Source organism: Pteropus vampyrus, unplaced genomic scaffold, assembly GCF_000151845.1.
Source record: "Pteropus vampyrus isolate Shadow unplaced genomic scaffold, Pvam_2.0 Scaffold24, whole genome shotgun sequence".
In the NCBI taxonomy this organism is placed as follows: Eukaryota; Metazoa; Chordata; class Mammalia; order Chiroptera; family Pteropodidae; genus Pteropus; species Pteropus vampyrus.
Window position 1 is genome coordinate 12,506,496 of NW_011888805.1, and position 15,406 is coordinate 12,521,901.

Sequence of the window (15,406 nt, forward strand, 5' to 3'; positions counted from 1 at the left end):
GGATTTATCCAGAGCACTGTAATTTATAGGTGCAAATACAGTCATCCCTTGGTGTCTGTGGGGGGATTGCTTCCAGGACTCCCTTGAGGATACCCAAATCCATAGATGTTCAAGTCCCTTATATAAGATGGTGTAGTATTTGCATATAACCTACACACATCTTCCTATATACTTTAAATCACCTCTAGATTAATTGCAATACTTAATGCAATGTAAAAGCTATGTAAATAGTTGTTATACTGTATTATTTTGGTAATAATGACAAGAAAATTAAGTATGTACATTTGCAGTATGGACACGTATCATAGGCCTAACTAGTACACGTCAGCAGCAATGTCATATTCTCCCCTGAATATTTTCGACCTGTGGTTTGTTGAATCTGTGGATGCAGAACCTGTAGATACAAACAACGGACTGTATTTGAAAGTAAAAACTTAAAACTATTATAAAATAAACTATTATAAGGATCCTTTTTAGAAAATAAATAGTCCCATTCTTCCACACTCTTGCTATCCCCAGATCTCTTGGCCACAGTATACCTGGAAAGAGCAGAAGACCTAGAGAGAGAATCAGGAGGCCCCAAACAACTCTACATGAGTGACTGACTCTAACCTCCTTTATTCTCTCAAGCATTGATGGAGGGCATGCTTTGAGCTGTTTGCTCCAGGAATCGCCATATCTAATTGGTTATTAGTACACACTCTCTTGACTGCAAATGATAGAAACCAAAGCCTAACAAGTTTAAGAAAAAAAGAGAAAAGAAAAGGAAAGAAAAGACAAGACAAGAAAAGAAAAAAAAAAACATTTGGCTAATGAAACTAAAAATCTAGGTGTAATTGTTGAATTGAAGGTCTGGCTCTTGACATGCTGAAACTAATGCTCTAATAATATCTCCAGGGCTCGATCTCTCAACTCTGTGTCCCCTGGTGTTGGCTTCATATTCAGGTTCTCTCTCAACGTGATAAGAATGATGTTCCTGATGTTTGAGGCTGACATATCCACTGAGCTCATGATCCCAGAAAGATAGTGCTTCTCTCACAATAGCTTTGGAGGAAACCCTTGGGGTGAATTTTCAGAGGCCCAGCTTGGGTCCTATATTCATCCTCGGGCAAATAAATTATTGTGGCAAATAGAAATGGAATGTGCTAATTGACTAGGACTGAGCCATATGCCCGGCGGGAGAGGCTGCGGGGGCTACTGAGTACACAAAAAAAGCTCTCGTTTACTATAGAAAAGGCAACCCATTGAATTTCAGAACACATTTGAAAATTATATATCTGATAAGAGGTTAATACCCACAAAATATAAAGAATTCCTGCAATGCAACAATCAAAAAAGCAAGCACTCAATTTTAAAAATGAACAAAAGATCAAATAGAGATTTCTCCAAAGAAGACATTCAAATGTCCAATGAGCACATGCAAAGATGTTCAACATCACTAATTATCAAGGAAATGCAAATCAAACCACAATGAGATATCACCTCACACAGGTTAAAATGGCTACAATCAAAAAACATAAAATAACAATCATGAGGATATGGAGAAATTGGAAACTTTGTGCATTGTTAGTGGGAATGTAAAATGGTACAGCTGCTATGGAAAAGTGTTCCTTAAAAATTTTAAAAAGAATTACCAAATGACCCCAAAATTCTACTTCTGGGTTTAGAAGAACTGAAAGCAGGGACATACACAGATATTTGTACACTCATGCTCATTATCACCTTTATTTACAAAAGCTAAAAGGTGAAGCAACTCAAGTGTTCATCAATGGATGAGTGGATAAACAAAATGTGATGTATACTTACAATAAAATATTATTCAGCCTTAAAAAGAAATTCTGAGACATGCTATGACATGGATGAATCTTGAGGACATTATGCTAAGTGAAATAAGCCCATCTCAAAAGAATAAATACTGTATGATGCCATTTATATATGGTACTGAAAATAGTCAAATTCATAGACACAGAGAGCAGAATAGTGGTGGCCAGGGGCTGGGGGGAGGGGCATGGGGTGTTATTGATCAATGGGTGCAGAGTTTCAGTTTTGCAAGACGTAAAGAGTTCTGTGGATAGATGGTGATGATAGTAGCCCAACATTAATGCACTCAATAAGCCTGACTGTACACTTAAAATGGTTAAGATGATAAGTTTACACGTACCACAATTTAAGAAAAATCATGTCCACTATAGAATTTTAGAAAATACAAAATGTTGGCCAAGTTGTTTTTAAAAATATTTTCTCCACTTACCCTTTGGGGACTTCCTTCTGAAGATCTACCATCCAGGTACTCCTGAAATCATGCTGATCCCTCAATGCTCCACGATACTAGGTAGTTCTAGACACGTCCTAATTCTCCACTCTGGTCACATGCCTGTCCAGGGCCCTCCTCAGAGCCAGGGAGCCTATAAGTGAGGTGTGCCAAGACCTCGTGATATACGTATTTTGAAAAGGGGGCACCTGGAAAATATGTTTTTACCTAAATGTAAATCAATTCAACAGCTTTCACTGGATAGTTATCTCTTGGGCTTCCATATAAAACTGAATGTTCTTGTGATTGTTAAGACAAAGCATTAGCTACGGGCCCTTTTAGCATTTATCTGCGAAAACAACATTTCTACTACTTAAGGGCCATTTGTCACATAGGCGACACAGGATGTTACTTGGATGGCATTTACATCCAGGGGAATGAGAAAAGAGTTACAGTTAACCCCATTGCTTGCAATCTCTCATGCTCGATTCCACTTTTCCTCAGATCATAACTACAAGTTCTGTGCAACTCAATTACAATAAATGGTAGGCCAGGTACAGTGCAACAGGCATGGTCCACCTGATAGACCTATGTTCCAGCTCTGCTTGTGCCACCCATAAATCATATGACCTTCGGAGGTCACTTAAACTATACAACAGGACTAATGATACCAACTCCCAGGGATATGATAATTAAATGAGGTAATGTCATAGCTCCCGTTTCATTTTAAGTCTCTTCAAATGTTAATTTCCTTCTTCTTTCTCTTTCTGGCATGCTCACTCTAGAGCTGGCTCCAAAGCTACTGATTAATCAAAGCTTGACCACTTCCTACATGTTCCCATTCCTTACCTTGCTTCAGTGGTACCATCTGCTTCTGCTGAGCAGACACTGCTCAGGTCCAATGAGTACAACTACAATACAGGTTTCACATACATGGAAGGAGGTACATGGATGAATAACTCTGCTCCGCACAGACAGGAGAAAAATGTTTCCTTTCTCCTCTTTAAAACCAATTCTTGAGCTAAGCATGGTAACAGCATATGTTGCCAAAAGTAGTAATTGTTTATGGTAGTAGATTTTGTTTAGGAAAGCAGTGGGTCCTCATAATTTGGAAAATGCACTTGTCATTTGTAAAACTTTAAATAGAAGTTTAAAAAACGATGTGTTATATACCACCTTTTTTTCAGAGCCCTCTCTAGTGTCTCCCGGATTCCACCCCTGCTGTTCCAATAACTGACGTAGAAGTAATTTAGTTTATGAGCCAAATAGGATGGTTTTATAGGTGTGTTTGGCATTAATTTTAATTTCTATTCATGTATAATTTATTATTGCATGCTCTCATGAAACAGTTTATTCCACCATAACATATATTTTAATGAAAGTCATATTTTGGGGGAATACATTAATCTGTCTAAGAATATATGAATAAATCACCTTTCATTCTGTTGTAGAGCTTTTTCTCTAATAGCTTTCTTTTTTGTCAAATAAATTAGAAATGTCATTTTTGTTTCCAAGCAGACATAAGCTGACGATGACTTGTACAAGTCACTGATGAAAAGTTAATGGAAGCATTTGAATTTCTTCAGGGCTGTAAATCCAGAGACATTATTACTTTATTTTTACTGAAAACTGGGGTAAGGCAGGAGATGGAGAAGCAAGATGTTAAATCAACTGGTAACCCCAAATAATTTTCTGTGGTGTTCTTTGCACATACACATTCTACATAACGGCCATCATTCCTAGCTTTCACCCATGCTGTCTCAAGGTCGCATAAATGGTAAATACTTTTCCTTTTATTATTATTATTTATGCCTACAGCACCTGGTCTTCCTAGATGGTCTCCCATCCAAGTACTAACGAGGCCCAACACTGCTTAGCTTCCGAGATCAGATATCGGGCTTGTTCAGGGTGGCATGGCTGTAGATCATGGACCATGGCTCCACTGGGGCACGAACCCAGGACCTTCTGCATGTAAAGCAAATGTGCTACCCGCTACACTATAGAACCACATCCGGTAAATGCTTTTTAAATGACTTATATGATCTGATGAAATTATTTAGAATTTTATTGACTGCTCTAAGAGTAATTCAGTTATGACATGGCAAGATGTTTAACAAAAAAAAGAAGTCACTGCAAATTCATCTTCGTACTGGACAACTCTACTTTGAGATCCACCACCACCTACAAACGAATACTTCCAAACACTGGACTCAGTATCACCCCCAATAACAAGCATCACCAACAGTAATAAAAATAGCAACTGGAATCTTTTTTTCTTCTTTAGTGTTTCTGATTTCTGTGAACTGCAATATATATACACCAAATTTCCCAAACCAGAAACCTAGAGGTTAGACTGGATTTGCCTGAGGGACATGAGGAGAAGCAGCAACATATACTAATTCCTAATTATTAACATCTCAATCTCTTTGAATCTGGACACTTCTCTCCATATTCATGGCCATCACCATCAGAAACCTCTCAATAACTCTCCAGGATCCTGTGCCAGCCTCTTAGATTCCTCTTAGATTCCTGTGTGGCCAGAGAAACTGATCAAGGGCGAGACCAGACACATAAATCCTTTGTTTACCTTTCAAACCTTTCATCTGACAACTACTGATCCCAGGATAAAACCAAAACGTATTAACTTGTATTGAAAATCCTCACGATCTGGCCCTTGTTTTCTAGCCTCATTCCTTGCTAGTCCCGCTCTTTACTCTGTGCTCCAGAAACAAGATTTGCAGTTTCCTGACCACAACATTCTACGTTCCTCTAGATTATTTATATTCTCTCACATATTTTCCACTTCGTCTAGGTGGTTCCAATGACCTTTTCCCTGGCCTTCTCCATTTTACCCTTGGAGTTCTAGCTTGGAAATCTTCCCTTTGAGGGCTGGTTAGGTGCCTCTTTGAGCGAGTCATCACGCATCACGTGCTTCACATAGTATCTTCACAGTCAACCCCATCGAAGAGAATAAGATCTTAAGGGTCAGGGGTGTGATGAGTTCATGGTCAGCTCTACCCTGCTGTGCTTCTGTGGAGACTGATTTACTTGGTGGCCCTTCTACCACCTCCAGCATACACTCTCACTCAAGTTCATATATTTTCACTGAAGGTTCACCAGAGAGCTAGACTGACATCTTTGCAGCAGACATCGAGCCCCAAAAGCTAAACTTTCATGACTACAAGGGACAGTCACAGTGCCTTAAAAGCCACTGAGACGGTGTCCCCATAAACCCCAATCAAAAGCATTTCATGGAGAGAGAAAATAATCATCTGGTTTGTATAGAATTATCTGCATTATCAGAGATTCCTTAGCATATTACATTTGGACATTTTTCAAATTGGGTGCTGACACAGTCCTGGCAGTTTCTCTTGATGAGGGAAAGGCATAGGAATCAGAACTTGGAACGCTTTTCTCCTCGATGCTCTGAGGGAGCATCTTTGTTGACCACAGTACATCCCCAGAATTGATTTTGGCTCGGTCTGATTTCAGACTGCTTTGAGTAGTGACCTGTGAATGACAATATGTGTACATTTATACCACTACATCTAATAACTGGTTTTTTAAAAGTATAAACCATGCACAGATGTTAAATAATGGTTACCTTTTGCTAGCTAAGGGAAATCATACACCTCTTCCTCTTTTATTTTATTATTGTTTTCTTTTTGTTTCTGGGATTCAGAATCACGAACCACAGTTAGCAAACAGATCTGATTTTTGTGATATTTTGTGCCTTTAATTTAAATCAACTAAATCTGCCGATGTTACACACTATTTTTTAAAATAAGAGTAAAAAAAGGGGCATAGGTACCAATCACTGATTCATTGTAAATTTAACTTTTTTCCTAGTAAATTATTTTCAGCTCGTGAATAACTTTTTTTTTTTTCCAAATACATCTTTGCTCTTTATTTTTATAAATTATTAGGCCAGCAAACACTCCAGCTAAATTGTAAAAATTTATGTTGGTCCCATCCAAACTTACCTGTATGTTTTCTCCTTTTATTTTGAAAATCTAGCTCTAGCACATTAAATTCTCTTTAATTCCAGACCATGACTATATGAGTGTTTTCCTATGGTTTATGCAGTCATACAACAAATACCTACTATATGCCAGACACTTTCCCAGATACTGATGATACAGAAGTGAGCAAAACAAAACAAACATCCCTGCCATCACAGAGCATACGTCCTAGTGAGTCATCCAAGATAAATTAAAATATGTGTCATGTTGGATACTTATAAATCTGAGTATTACATATTATTTAACGGTAAAGCAGGGAAATGATAGAAGTGTTAAGGTTCATGTGCAATTTTAGAGAGAAGGGCCTACTTCAATTTGGGTGCTAACATTTAAAAAAGCTGTGAAGGAGGCTGGTCTGAAATTTGCCTTTGGTTTGCATATGCAACATATCTGCAAATAAACTAATACTATACACAGGTAATAAAGGAGCTGTTGAAGCTATTTCAGAAAAACACTCTTTTATCTCTCTTGGAGGCTACTTATACACTACTTATAAACATATTCATCACAAAGGAACCTGCTTTAAATATTCTAAAAGGCATTATCTTATCATTGATAAATTGTAACTTCCTTATGCATTATACCTGATTAGTACCTTTTTGTGAAAAACTGCAACTCACATCTTTTCAGTATACTAGCTCACTTTTAGTCTTAATTAGTGACATTTTACTGCGTTACATGCCAGCTTGCCTTAACTGAAAATTATGCCACTTAGGCCCAAAAAAGGGAAAGTCAGAATACATCAAGAATCCTAAATACAAATTTCACATTATTTAAAATCAAACTTGATACACACATCGAAAACGCTACAACGTGCGAGGGTGAAGAAAATGAAAACATTTCCAAAGGTATTTATTGAGAAATAGTAAAGATGTACATATTTTTACAAGCTTTTAATATTAATTTACATTTCTTTAAATTATATAGGCCCCGATAATCTATACTTTACTAATACATAACAGAAACCCTTGACTTTGACTGTGAGATCTCCATAATGCTACCAGAGTTGGGAGTCAAAATGCAACTTTGGCTCATGATGCTTAAGTCTGTTTTTAAAAGAAATACTAAATGCCATATTCACTGAGAATGTAGGCTTGTCATAAACAAATGTGCTTTAAAAAAATTCATACTAGAGTATGTTGTCGACGCTATTTTGCATCTTAGCTCACCAGAGACTAAGGAAAAAACCTTTTGAGAAAGATATTATCTACTTTTTGTGCACGAACTGCATGATTCTAAAATATTTATTGTTGCCTCTGAATTTGATTCATAAACTTTCATAGGGGTATAGTGACTTAACATTGTATGCTCTAATATTCTAGCAAGGCTACATGTTTTGATGTCTTTTCAGGTGCCAACACAAGGTGATATACCATTTCTTAGTGATATATCATGTTTGTACATAAAGTAGCCAAAAACCCATTTTAGTTGCAGAACATTTTTCATACTGGTTTACAGTAAGGCACAATATTCTATAGGTAAATAAAATGTGGATAGTGCCAAAGGGGCTGGTTTTTTGTTTGTTGACTAATTTTTGTTTTTCAGATCAGAAAGTTAAGAGGATCTCTAAGGTGGGAAGAGACATGCTCTAGTTTGAGCGTGCTCAAAGTTAAATGATAAGCCGCGATGTTGGCTCATTGGTCTGCCCCATTGTAGTGCCAGATGAGATCTTTTCCTTAAATCTATTATTTCCTTAAATCTATTATTTAGAAGCTGGCAGCTTCTTCTGAACACATAAGCAGAGGAGAAGATGTGTGTGAGAAGTAGCACTGGGTGATGCAATTGGTGACCCTTCTCTTTGCCCTGTGAAGGGGTGTTCCTTTCTGCACCTGCAGGTTGAGCAGCATAAGAAGCCTTGCTTGTTTGATATAAAAAAGAATTGCGAAATTTAGGTGTAATGCCACAATTCGGTCATTTAAAGAAACTGGCTATATAGTAAAGATAATTTTGTTTTATTCACAGTAATAAATATTTAAGGTTTTAGTGCACAAAATATAATTAAGTATTGATAATCAATGCAGTTCTTTAATTTTCTAAACTGCTATTTTCAGGCTAAAGGCTAACAGAAGTGTAAGATGATTTTTTATTTTTATTATTGTTATTAAAAGCATTCCAACCTTAATTTGACTGCAACTGTACTTCAGGCAGAGGTAGCCAAAAGCTACAAAATTTAAAGAATAAGTTTAAGGTTTGTGTGTTGAAATCTTACGTAAAATTGGATCTCAATCTCTTTCTGCCCAACATAAACATGGCCTTTGCATTTAGTAAAGAAATACAAGTTTATAGCCTGGAAACTAAAATCATATTTCCATAGTGAATGCTGTGATCAGTGTGCAAAGCACTGACCATATGGGAGCCGCCGAAGCCTCAGATGATGAATTATCATGACCAGTCTCTGGTTAGGGGCACTGCCTAGTAGCTGGACTCTAGGTTCCACATTATGACATTTTAAACACAGAACTGCAGGTGCAGACATCATTAAAACAACTCCTAGATTTTGAAGTCTTAAATTTCCACAAGGGAAATCATGTCATACAAAGTTACAGGAGAACCAGTATCATGTTCCTAACATGGGCTACACACCAAGAAAAAAAAACATGCAAACACAACAATGACAGGTTCTCCTTGCAATGAATGCAGTCCATTGTGCAGTAACAGTGCAGGTAGAAACTAAGGTATGTAGGTCTGTAACGGAGAGAAACTAGATTGATGTGTTAAGACAGAGAACCAGGTACTATTCACTGTTGTAATTTCAGTAATGCTGCCAAGATCCAGCTCACGTGCTAATTTATTTTATGATAATATTCTAGGTAAAATTTTCATTGATTTACTTTTTTCCTTAGAAGCCATCTGGGGCATCCACCTTACACTACTTATGACATTTAAATTTTGCAATGGCATTGGGAACATATCCACTTAGCTTTATTTTAAGCCATGTTTACTCAATGTGAATTTGAAGCCATGTTCATGGCATATTCTAACAAAGTTTGGGTGATTCTAAGAAAGTTTGCTTATGATTTTCATGAGACTATTTTCCTCTACGCAACTTACACTTATGCTTATCAAAATGTCAACCTCAAAAAAGTGCAAGTCATTATGAATATGGCTCTTAGTTTTCTCCAACAAAATTGTAGAAAGGGTACTCAAGACTTCAACGTAAATTTCACTTTCTAAGTAAAGGTCCCACAGTCTTTCCCAAACCTTCTGCCTATGGTTGGATGCACAAATAGTTGCCTCATACAATTATTGGAATTATTAAGAATCCAAATAAAACACAAGCTTTCCTTTTTTTTTATTATCGTTTTCTTATTGCAACAAATACTCAGTTTCTTGCTGATGCAGTATTAAGCTTTGATAGCTTGAATTTTAAATTTGGTCATGTTAAGAATAATCACAAAGGTTTTTGTTTTTCATTATCTACAGAGATTTTAACCAAAGTTACATTGTAACACACAAACGCTGTCTTGTCTTTAAGGCACAACACATCAGTATGAACATTCTGTTTGCCAAACTTAAAAAAGAGACAATATTAGGTTCCCATTTCACCTCCCACATCCCTCCCCGACAAATGAAAGAAAAATTGCATCCACTTTCAAAGTCAGCTGCTAATAAAGTCACAGTAAATTATTTTCATCAATAATTTACACAAATTACAGGTCTAGATAGGATTGTCCTTATACAGTCTGAGTGCATTCCAATTCAGATTTTCTGGGCTAGGTAGGCTAAAGTCAGATTCAAACCTCAGGGCTGAGAAGATCTTCCATTTTGAGGAATGTTGTTGAACACCACCTTGACAGATGAAGCATGTGTTGGTGCTTTTCCAGGGTAAGAGTTCTTTGCTAAAGCTGTTAATTCCAGTTAGGACTCATTCGGTGTGTACCAGCAACCTCCACAGATTTTTTTTTTTTTAAACCATTAAAGTGTTGTAAATATAAGACCATAGAGTTTTCTTTCTGTAGCACTAAAGTCTAATCCCATTCAGCAATCTGAATTCTTCATTCTGGAATTTTCATTCCAAATATGATTTCATCCTTTAAGACAATTTATATGTGTAAAGCCAGAGGCATTGAATCACACATAAAAATTCAGTGTACTTGAAATATAAAAAACGGATCTCCAGCTAGAGAACACAGTTACAAATACTCTAATTCCAGTGCTTGATGTAGAGCCAAGAGGTCTGAGTGACTCGATATCCTCCAAAAGGGCATGTTGTGCTGTGTGGTTAAGAGAGGGAGAGATGGGGGGAGGGGGGAAGGAATGGAGAGAGATCATAAATATTGTCTCAGTGAAGTAGCCATACACACAAAGATGTGTAGTCCACCCAAGTTCAAGGAAGGGAGTTTAAGAGAGGGATGATCATATTTGAAGGCTTGGTAGCATCAATATGGCATCGTCAAAATAATAGAGAAATAGATCTGAACTGGATTTTAATGATAGGAAAAGCAAATATTTAGATTTCTTAGGTAGCTTAATAGTTATTCCGGAAACTATCATTACAAACAGCAGCATCTGGGAAAGCGAGCTAGACATCAAAATCCTACGTGGCTGATGGAAAGCAAGTTTTAATCACTACATCACTCCTTAAGGTACATCTCTCAATTAAAAATAAAATTTAAAAATGATAAATGTTCCTAAACTCAAGGTCTTTTGTCTATTTGAGAGAAAGGGCATGAATTTCTTTCTACGTAAAAAATATTGAAGCTGGACTACACAAGGCAGAAAATAATGTGAGGATATTCAACTTTCTTACTGCTCTGGGGTCTGGGGTAACTAACTGAAGTCAGTACAGTTGACCAATTTATTTCAGATTAAGAGAAAGCACTCTAGTAACCACTCGCAGTGGGGGAAGATATCACATCCAAGAGCACAAAAATGTGTTCTCGTGGGGCAAAAGTTCTTAGACATTACAATGATTTGTGGCCCTATACAAACAAACCAGTGTCTGCTCTTTGTGTGGCATTAAAATTTACAGAAGAGTGTGATTAGGAAAAAAATGTCTAAAACAACCCCAGTGTAGACAATAATGAAAAAAAGAAACACTACACTAGAGTAATTAACAAAACCAAAGCATTATCTATAAGTTTCAGCTGTGGACATCTTATAGAATATATATATACACACACAAAATATATATATTCACATAATATATATTCTATTCATATGCATAATGAAAATAAAACATGGAGAATGTATTTTATTAATAAAACCATTAAAATAATAATCACCGTTGTTATATAATTTTTTGCTGTCTAATGTGGTAGCTGCTAGTCCAATGTAGCTATTGACCACTTGAAATTTGGCTAGTCCAGTTCAAAATATATATTGAATTTCAGGCTTAGAATGTAAAAAAAATGTAAACATACTATTAATAATTTTTATATTTATTAGGCATTGAGACAATAATATTTTGCTTATATTTGGTTAAAATATATTGCTAAAATTAATTCTGTCTCATTTTACTTGTTTTAATGTGGCTTCTAGAAAATTTAAAATTACAAATGTGGCTCGAATTATATATTCTTATAGGAGACTGTGGTTATATATTACTATTCCTAAAATTTACAAAAAATATGACTATTTTTTTGTAAAATTTACAAAAAATATGACTATTTTTAGGTCAGATTAAAGCACAGAAATTCACCTAGGTGTACATTTTTTTTTTCATTCAGCTCAGATCTATTTTTAATAACAAAATAGTACTTAATATTTATGCACATGCAATTATAGCTACATCCAAAGAAAAGCATGCATTCTGGATACTATAGAAACCAACCACCTGCGTTTCAAAATAGAACTATAAGCTTCACCATCACCAAAACTGTACCTACATAAACAACCATTTGGAAACAGCATTCTAACTGAGATTATTATCCTCTTGCAGTCATGCCTTTTTCTCCTGAAGTTTTAGATGTAAAGCAGAAATTATAACAACTGGCATACCAAATCTAATTTTCATACCATGGATAACGGGGGTAGACTTTATAAGTTTTAATTTTCAAAAGCATATACTGTTTCTGGTTTGGAAAAGAGAATTTTATTAGCCCTGACCCGAATATGTGTGTGAATTTCACGTAGGCTAAAAGACTTGGAAAACGTTTGCTGTAGTAACTGCTTTGACTGCTATTTGTTGTGTGTTATTTATAGTTCCAAAATGAAAAATCAAAACACCATGGACTCAGGACACTGATAAACTCCAGAAGATATTTTAATTGTGTGCAACTGGAAGGATTTCAAATAGTAGTCAGCAACAAAAGTTTTATTTCTTGAGGCTGAACAAAAGTTTTATTTCTTGAGGCTGAATCCCTGACCTCAAACGGAACGTCCTAGGGGCCAGTGTGCTGTCCAGGGTCACTGACACTGCTAATTAAGACCAAGGCGCTCTGTGGGAAGCCAAGCCTGCACCAGCTCTCTTAATGTTAGAGAAAAATAGGGAATTTCAAGTGGAGCTTCCTACATGTCACCAAACCTTCTAAAGTGGAAGTTCTTTGTCCATTTTGCTTGATTTGAATTGACTATGAACATAAATCATTTCCTTTATCTTTCTACTATAGCTCTAAACTTTTCTAGGAAACTGTTTATTTTGATTTAAAACAAACAAACAAACAAACGAATCAGGTAAACACCCAGTACATGTATTTAGTTAAAGCTTTATTGGATGATGATTTGAAGTCTCGGGATAAAAAGAACATTCTTGCTATGTTAAATGATATAAGCTGATATGTCATTGTTTCACAATACTAATTCATCATTTTGCTTTGTGTTATAAATTATATCACTTTTATCCTGGCTAGATGATATTTTGCTATCATTCAGAGAAGGAAGCAGTAACTCTTGGTGTTGTGTTGACTGACAGTCTGGTGTCTGGGCCAATCCTGATATCATTCCTCTTTTGATCTGGGACCAACCATATAATGATTTTTAACTGCCTTGATTTCTTCTTCAAAAATGTAGGCCAGATGAAAGGCTTATTTAAATGCCTAGGGCCTGTGAGATCTTTTGAATATGTTCAAAGCCAGCTGCTTGGCTTCGATCACGTACCAATGGCTCACCAAAATAGACAACACTCTTCTAGAAGATGTCAGGCATGTTGCTTCTAAGTCTCTACCACAAATTGGCACAAAAGGATCTGCATAGTACATCCCATTCCAATAGCGTTTATTAAATTTTCTCATGACAGTTTCTCCTTCAGCTGTTAAATCTACCCTCAGCATTTAGCATCAAGGAGCACACTTACTACTAGGCACTCACAGGACCATATGGTATAGAGGGATAAGAAAAAGGATAAGAACTGAAGTCATGATTTTCTAAGAAGTTCATTAAACTTCTTTATCTTATGAAATGTCATGTGTTTAAATACGGTTATTTCTCCCCATCTTTCTTACAGACCATTATATCTGTGTATATTATATTAAACATACACACCCAACACACGCACACACACACACACACAAATATAAGTAAGTTCTGCATTTCCTATAAAATTTCAGGTAAAAAATGCTAGACTCCAAATGGTTTATTTGAATGTAAGTATTGACCTTCTCATGCTCTTACTGCTTTGCATCTATAAATATAAATCATTTGTCAAGCTGCCATTGGGCCAAACTACAGAAATGCAAACAAAAAAGCTTGCATTAGAAGTATCACACCAACATTGTTTGAGACAGGTTACCTTTTTTGCTGCCTGTTCTTCTTCTACACCATCCCCAATTACAACATATACTACTTTTCTGCCAAACCTTTGCATTATTCGTTCAAAGCAACTTTCTTTTCCTGGAAGATAAACAAGATAAAGTTCAGAGTGAAGTTACCTGGTTAGCGGCATGCTCCTCATCTCGGCCATCTCCAACCACAACATAAGTTATGTTAGTGCCAAATCTGGACACTATACGCTCAAAACAGCTTTCCTTGCCTGAAAAATAATGCACTGCTTATTCTTCCAGCCATTGCATTCATTAACCTAAAGATTCATAAAGTGTTAAGTTAATTTCTCTTGAACATCAATCACTTAAACTAGCTTGCAACCTCTGGGTTAATGAAATCAACAAATATGTTTGAATAATATAAGTCTTTACTTGGGACAGATTATAAAACAAATGTGTTCCATGCTTCAAAAAAACTCTGTAGGGTTAAGCATTTGACCCAAAACAAATGTTAGTATCTTTCACTCTGCCAAAAGAATATCGAAACAACTTGATAAGCAACTATAAGTTTCAATATTTATTTTTAAATTCTATATATTGATGTTATCTAGTTTATTTTAAATAGTTACACGAATCAGCAGAAAATATTATTGCAAAAAATGGAAGGTTCATCTGTAAGAAAAAAAGAGGAAATACTAAGATATGGATTTACCCTGATATATTACTTTTTTCTTCAAGTGGCTGGGAGCTAGTCTGCTCAGATTAACTGTACTAAGGATGCTGTTTGATTGGACCACAGCACTGGTGACACTATTCTCTGAATGCATTATGGAAACAACACCGTGAAATTTCTATATGTTCTTTGATGTTTTAACGTTGGCATTATTCTCTGAATTTCAGTCCCAGAATATTCATGCAGTCACGGCTACTTTTGCATTTATTCTTAATCTGATAGTTCCCCAAAATACTAACTTAAAAGAAAAAATTAAAAAATATATATATTTTTTCAGATTAAACCTAAGGAATAATTTGGCCAATAAGAAAGAATACTGTTGTTACTAAAAGAAAAGTTTTCGTTGGTGTAAACTTATTTGTCAAGAAGCAAAATCGAGTTCTATATATTAATCCTGCTAGCATAAATACATATGTTTACATAAAGATAAATGGGCTTGATATCAGGGCTCCGAACTGTAGTCCTTATGACAATACAGAATTTACTTTGTGAAAGCTTGGCTCTCTTTAACTGTCCTCCCGAAACAGCTGCGACTGGGGCATCCTTTTGCTTGTGCGGGTATCCAAACTCTGCAAGGCCCAGGGTGAGTTATTTTTGGGAGCGGATTTTAGGATTTTGAACTTCTCTTGTCAAGGTGCCAGAGCCTAAGTTTGTTGACCTTCAGGGCACATTACACAACCTATCTATTTCCCCAGGCATTTCCTTGACAGAAGAATACATGAGCTGTTTTAACTCTTTCAAGATGGCAGAAGTTGATGAA

The 15,406-nt window shown here is 36.0% G+C and overlaps 1 protein-coding gene and 1 pseudogene across 6 annotated transcripts in view; both read right to left on the bottom strand.

Moving 5' to 3' along the window:
- Positions 1–4,060: 4,060 nt before the first annotated feature.
- Positions 4,061–4,176, bottom strand: LOC111737179 (annotated as a pseudogene).
- Positions 4,177–7,095: 2,919 nt separating this feature from the next.
- The window catches only part of EYA4 (EYA transcriptional coactivator and phosphatase 4), a 228,315-nt gene continuing 220,004 nt past the window's right edge, over positions 7,096–15,406 (bottom strand). For 2 of the 6 annotated variants that reach the window (XM_011356201.1, XM_011356199.1), the window contains 2 exons: positions 14,082–14,182; positions 7,096–10,487 (listed from right to left, as the gene is read on the bottom strand). In XM_011356201.1, coding sequence (XP_011354503.1) covers positions 10,407–10,487; positions 14,082–14,182 — 182 coding nt within the window. In that variant the 3' untranslated portion in view covers positions 7,096–10,406. Of the gene's footprint in view, positions 10,488–13,942; positions 14,044–14,081; positions 14,183–15,406 lie in introns of all 6 variants that reach the window. The other 4 variants (XM_011356198.1, XM_011356197.1, XM_011356200.1 and 1 more) reach the window with 3 other exon arrangements.